The sequence below is a fragment of the Eurypyga helias genome, unplaced genomic scaffold (assembly GCF_000690775.1).
Source record: "Eurypyga helias isolate BGI_N326 unplaced genomic scaffold, ASM69077v1 scaffold6313, whole genome shotgun sequence".
Classification (NCBI taxonomy): domain Eukaryota; kingdom Metazoa; phylum Chordata; class Aves; order Eurypygiformes; family Eurypygidae; genus Eurypyga; species Eurypyga helias.
Window position 1 is genome coordinate 1 of NW_010240436.1, and position 6,769 is coordinate 6,769.

General features: G+C 45.8%; 1 protein-coding gene across 1 annotated transcript; it reads left to right on the top strand.

The window, feature by feature from the left end:
* Positions 1 to 273: 273 nt before the first annotated feature.
* Positions 274 to 4,851, top strand: LOC104507222 (ribose-phosphate pyrophosphokinase 1-like; the record flags this gene model as incomplete). Its single annotated transcript, XM_010148434.1, has 4 exons — positions 274 to 284; positions 2,319 to 2,514; positions 2,841 to 2,939; positions 4,727 to 4,851. Coding segments are annotated over exons 1-4 (431 nt in total), but the record flags the coding sequence as incomplete, so codon positions are not given.
* Positions 4,852 to 6,769: the final 1,918 nt, after the last annotated feature.

A 6,769-nucleotide genomic window follows, 5' to 3' on the forward strand; every position in this document is an offset into this window, starting at 1 on the left:
TGCGGAATCAACCGTGCCGGTACAGTGTGACACCCCGTGGGAGTGGGATTTCGTACGGGGAGAGGCCGGGTCTCCCTGGAGAGCTCCCGGCGGCGGTGAGCCATGTGCTGGGCGGCTGCACGGCCCCGGCAATGCCTCTAGTGGGCCTCCGCTGAAAAGCGCTTGGCTCCCACGCGGGCTGTGCCACGGCGCTGGGCTGCCCACGGCTGGCACCGAGGGCTGCGGTGCTTCTGCACGAGGGACAAGGGGGTTGTGTCACCCGGCCGCTCTGACATGTCGGATCGGTATGATTCACCAGCCGGACCTTGCCCCCACCACCCCAAAAGCTAGGAGCTCTGGGAATGTACCTCCCGGGGTTTCACCCACCTTGATTAGCCTCATCCATGCTTAGTCTAGACTGTGGTGACGGGGGTTTTGGCAGTTTTGTGCTTAGGGTGTAGCTGGTGCCTTTAAACTGCTCTGAAGAGCATCAAAGGTATTGATAAAATTGCTCAGAGAAGATCAGAGGCTGACACCGCCTTGCAGCCCATGATGCAGTTGGTGTCATGCAGTCTGTGCTTCCATCCCCCAAAAGCTTTGACACCTAAATTCATCTTGGTTTTCTCTCTCTATGCTTTGCAAGGCTTGCTGCCATCCTGCTTGAAGAAGCTTAAGGAAAGGAGAGGGTAAAACTTACTCAGAGCTCTTAAAGCTTGATTTTGGGACATATACTAAGCACATATGCACCACAAAGTATAATACGAAGAACCTTGAGTGATTGCTTCAACCCACTCCTTTCTTCTGGAGTTAGTAATTTATTTCCAGGAGAATCCAGGGTGTACATGTGACATAGAATATTTAGTTTCTATTGCATGGTATTGATTGTAACTGAAAACTTCAGAGGTAGCACAAAGTTGCACAGTCTTTGATTTACTGCTACTGCCACTTCACTGTTTTCACTGCTCTCTATTAACTGCTCTTATCCAGCCAGTTGGCCAGCCAGCAGGTTCTTATGTCAGCAGGTAATGTGACTTTAAGAGCTAATAGACATCTTATTTACCCTAATAAACTGAGAGCAGATGTAAGATTGTTTTAACAGAATAATGTACTTTTGTACAACAAATGCTTTGGATTAGCTTAATATCAGGCTGTTAGTAAGTGCAGTTGGAGATGACACTTGTATGCTAACTGCTGTTAATTTGGATACTTACCTAGCAGAAGGTTCTTGTGCTGGCTGAAATTCTTCATGAGAGATTAGTGTATGCTGTCAGGCAGCATGCAGTAACAGTGACAGCAGTTCGCTGATGTACATCGAGCAGTAAGACTAGAAATACCTAGCAGTCATCCAAAACATCCTGAAGGAGAGGGGAGGAAGATCAGGGAATGAAATACAGAAATTGGAAATCCCCTACAGAGGCCTGTAAGTGAAGCCATTGGGATTGGGTTGAGTGGTTGTCCGTCTACTCGTTCCTGGAGTTTGATGCGGCAGCGCTGTGCAGAGTGGGTGAGCATCTCCAGTGCAGGAAGAAAGAAACCGTGGAAGAGCTTTGTTCTTGGTAGGCTGACTTCTGGTTACTTCCACATCTGTGTCAGGCTTCTCTAAACTGAGGTGTTGGAAGTTGTTAGTAATTACTCCGTTCTGTGAAAGGCCACATGCAGCATTGCCCTGCATGAAACCTCAAACCCAAGACTACTCCTTTCTTTCCAACTCTGCCTCTGGTGCAGGTGTCTTGACACACGTGCTGAAGCTGGCAGTTTGCTGCTGGCAAACAGGACCTTTGGCTTCTGTTCAGTCCCTTCATCAGCAGGGATTAGTGTGCATTACATCCAGGAGGAAATTAACCCCAAAAGCCTTTCCAAAGTGAAATGCTGGAGGGCTTCTCTGTTCAAGCCAGTGAATAGCTGTTATGACTCCAGATCTAATAATCGGCTGCAGCGCAGCTTCTGGTAGAAGTTTGGCTCAGCTTTCTCTGCTGACTGGCTGTCATCTTTGCTTCCTCTGTACACTGCTGCTTTTAGCTGAGGCGGCTGTACTTCTGATTCAAGGGGAACGCGGCCTGTTCTGGGGTGTTTACATGCTCAGCTTGTGTTGAGATCGAGAGTACAGGCTGAGTGCTTTTAGCCTTACAGCCTGAACCATTAAATTTGATCAGTGAGCGATGTGAAATAGCTACTGAGCAAATAAGCAACAGTGCCTCTGCTCAACATCCTTGATTATATGACACTGTTCACCCACAGACCCTTGGGAACGCAATCCCTTGGTTGCTCTGCAGGCATATGTCATGGCTGTGTTTTAATTTGTATTTGGATACAACTCTCCTTTCCTCATCTGTTCCCAGTGTGGAAATAGGCGAGAGTGTACGTGGGGAGGATGTCTACATTGTGCAGAGTGGCTGTGGTGAAATCAATGACAATCTGATGGAGCTCCTCATCATGATAAATGCCTGTAAGATTGCCTCAGCCAGCAGAGTCACAGCTGTCATACCCTGCTTCCCTTACGCTCGGCAGGACAAAAAGGACAAGGTAAGGGGTGCGGTACAGGTTTCTGCTGGGAAGATGAATGCACACCTTGGAAGTCCTGACTGCTTGATATGCGTTAAGATGAAGTTGAATATGTACAGTAGGAGATAAAACATGTTTTAATTTCTTTAAACCTCAGGGCATCGGTCTGCAAATTCATCTTTTCATAACGATTTAGTTCTTGAAAATACACCAAGCTGTAATCACCAGTTGATGAAAAGATGCAATGTTAATGAGTACTACTTTTAGTAACTGCTTGTGAATCGTTGCCTACAAGTGGAAGACTGACATCTTGATGAAGGAGTTGAACTTGTCTTAAATACTGTTTTTTCTTGTACTAGAGTCGAGCTCCAATCTCTGCCAAGCTGGTTGCAAACATGCTGTCTGTGGCAGGTGCAGATCACATAATCACCATGGACCTGCATGCATCTCAGATTCAGGTAGGAGCTAAAACCAGTGAAGTGCTTACCTGCTCCAATCTGAGCTTTTCAGGCTTTCCAGCGATCTCCTTTTAGAAACAGCAGTGATCAGGACTTGGGAACGTGGGGCTGGAAAGGACTTGTAGAATCAGTCAGAAGAGGATGGGGAGATGGGTAACAGGTTCTTCTGTAAATGAAATTATAGATGTTCTTGATAAGACTAAACATAAGGAGTCCTGTGTAAATGGATGCTGGGCTAGTAAATGATCCATGCTACTTTATTGCCTCACAGTGATGCTGTGTATTCTTAACAGGTCCTTTGAGGAGTTTGAGATGGAGAATGGCTTTACCAAGAGTGTTCTTAAATATTGAGTAGAGCTTTCTGATATTGACTGAATTGTCAGGGAGAAGTGAGTGGTGCTGTTTGACACAGTGGCTGGTAATACTGCTGTCCCGAGGTTAGCTCTGCCTCCAGCTGTACTGGCACAGCTGATGGTGGGGGTTCATTTGACCAGGACAGTGATCTGAGAGCTTGCTGCTAACAGGATGAGCAATCCCACTTGTATCCACTCACTGCTACCCTTCTGCATAAGTTGGATTTGGTTCTCTCCCAAGCTGCTGGTAATAAAAAAAATTATTCATGGGTTTTGCTGGCTTAGTGAAGAGAATAGTCTCAAAGAGCAATTGGAATCTTGACCAGAGTGTATACCAGGGAGAGGAGGGATAGCAAGCTGTTAATTTATCAGCCTCTTGTCTCCTCCCACCTTGAGCAGGTGTCAGAGACCAAGAAACCAACTCAGTGCAACCAAGAGAGGGGAGCATACCTATTGTGTAGCTGCAGGTGCTTTGAATCCCGAAGGGTAAGGTGCCTGCTGAAGTAGGTGGGCTGGCTGTCATTTTAACACTCAAAATGCAGCCATTCATATTTTGGTGTAATTTCTTCCAGTGTAATTTGCCCAGAAATACTGTGTCTCAGAAAAAATCCATGGGGGCACAGCTGAGAGGATTTTCAGAAAGCTCATGAAATACAAGATCAGAGCCCAGGGGTGTATGCCTCTTCCTTAAGAGGCTTGGAGTTGCAATGTGTGTCATAGGGTTGACCTTTCATCAGCAGCAATGGTGAGATTCAGTTGAATAATTTGGTTTGTGTATATAAGCTTCCAGCATCTGGCTGGTCTCAGCCTGGTTCTCATGGTTGCTGAGCGCAGAAGGAGTGTTGGTAGGAAGGATCTGTTACCCTTTACACCCAGGAGCATTTCTCTAGAGTAGCTGCCCCCACTCGCCTGCCTGTTACTCCCTGGCCAGGATTTAACTTCTGGCTTTGAGTGACCTTTGAGTTTTATCTGGAGGAGTCTGCTGGGTCAGTGTAAAGCTGTGGGGCCAGCTGCATTAGTTTAAAACCAAATGTTACTCCAGCTCTTTTCAATAGGTTTCCTGCAGATGGAAACAGTGCAGGTAATGAGCTTTTAAAGATGGACTTTGTAAGCAGGCAGCTAGCTGCTCTGAAAAGAAGTGTTTGCTGGTTTGTGCACCTCCTTAGGACAGGACTAGTTCCATGTGGTGAAGGTATCAGATGTGAAGTGTTATTTATGCTGCCAAACTATTTCTGGCTCTGAGGACTTCTTACATTACTGTTCTGTGTATCCCAGAGGCTACTGCCCTTGCATTAAGGGAAGTAGAAGGAAAGCTGAAAGCTGCATTCTATATGGAAAGGTGGTGGATACATGCCTGATCATATAGAATGCTTCTTCCAACTGTTTTTGGAATGTGACCTTCAGCTACATCTGTTCCTGTCATCTTCCTTGCAGGGCTTTTTTGATATCCCTGTTGATAACTTATATGCTGAGCCTGCTGTACTGAAATGGATCAAAGAGAATATTGCAGAGTGGAAGAACTGCACCATTGTCTCACCAGATGCTGGTGGAGCCAAGAGGTAAGCTCTCAGGCCGCTAAATTGAGGTGCTGCTTCTAGAGCTAGTTGAATTCCTGAGTGTGCTCATGCTTATTCTTAAGACACACCTTCCCTCTGCCAGCCTGCCTTCTGTAGGACAGTCTGTGGCAGCTGAAGAGTGGTCAGATATTCTTCCTAGGGAACGTTTAGACAGAGAGGGAATCACATAGCTCATACCCCTGTGCCAAGACAAGGTTACCACTGCTGGTTGATGATACATTTTTATCCAGGCTGTTTTCATTGCAATATTAAGATTAGCCTACTGAGGCATTTTCTTACTCTATTACTCTTGATTTGAATATCTAGTTGGGACTTAAGCTTGCTTCTTCCCTGACAGCGAGGAAGATAGATGGTTCCTTTCCAAAAAACAGCAGCATATGTTATAGCACATTTCTGCTTTGATAGTCTGACAATCTCCCATAGTTCTGCAGATAAACATGCCAGTTTGTGGGCAGTTCAGAATGTTATCGGGTGCTTAGTGGGAGAGAAACTAGGCTGTAGGTGCGCAGTAGGAGAAACCCTTAATGCTCCGGTGTAAGGGCTACATGTGAACAGCAAAGGAACACGTGAATTCTTTAATCCAGGACTGTCACACCTAAATGTTGGGGCATGTTGACACGACTCACATACTTTAGAGTGTTTTAAGCTCTCTGTTACAAACAGCCAAGAGATACCACCACTGAAGGTCGCTGTTTGTCCTCCTGTAGCTTTGTTGTGGCACGTGTATTGGACAAGACCTTTTGTACATGCAGCTACTTCTGTAGCTTGTTGCATAATGCAGTATATGAAGTGCCAAGTCATCCAGCTATAATCTGACTCCTGAAAAAACCTCTTCAAAAGCCACTTACACTGCAATGTGTCAATCTTAGCTGGTGCAATATTTTACAGAGATACCACAGAACAAAATACTTCAGTAAACAGTTTAGTTTAACAATCCAGTGGGTTTAACTCAGGGTGATGCATCTCATCTATTGAGGCTAGGAGTCTACTCCTCTCAAGCGTAGAATTTCTTAGGGATGTGTATTTTGTTCTTTCATATTCAATGCTTTTAAAGTATTTACTATTCATCACTATCAATCTCTAAAGTTTAGGTCCCTCTAGTAAGGTTGTTCTATGGTCCCATTAACCAAAGTAAACATGAGGTGGTGGACTTGCATTTCTTGGATGTGTACTCCCATCGCTGTCCTTCTGCCTGCACTTCCAGGCATGACAGTTGTAGGAGAAGACCAGGATAGAGACCATCTAAGCAACCTCAAGGTGCACAAGACCATGGGACCTGATGAGATGCATTTTCAGGTCCTGAGGGAACCGGTGGATAAAGTGGCCAAGCTATCTGGGGCCAATCCATAGCATTCAAGAAGTTGTAGCAGTCAGGTCGAGTTCCCACTGACTGAAAAAGGGAAATATAACCCTGTTTTTAAACAGGGGAATAAGGAGGACCCGGGGAAGTACAGACCCATCAGTCTCACTTCTATGCCCAGCAAGATCGTGGAGCAGATCCTCCTGGCAACTATGCTAAGACACATGGAAAACAAGGAGGTGATTGGTGACAGCCAGTGTGGCTTTACCAAGGACAGATCATGCTGGATGAACTTGGTGGCCTTCTATGATGGGGTCACGGTGTTGGTGGATAAGGGAAGAGCAAGTGATGTCATCTACCTGGACTTGTGAAAAGCATTTGACATTGGCCTGCATGACATCCTTGTCTCTAAATTGGAGAGGATGGACATGGATTTGACAGATGGACAACCCAGTGGATAAGGAACTGGTTGGATGGTTGCACTCAAGAGTTGTGGTTAATGGCTCTGTGTCAGAGTGGAGACCAGTGACAAGGGGCATTCCTCAGGGGTCAGGATTGGCACTGGTGCTGTTTAGTATCTTCGTTAGTGACATGGATGAT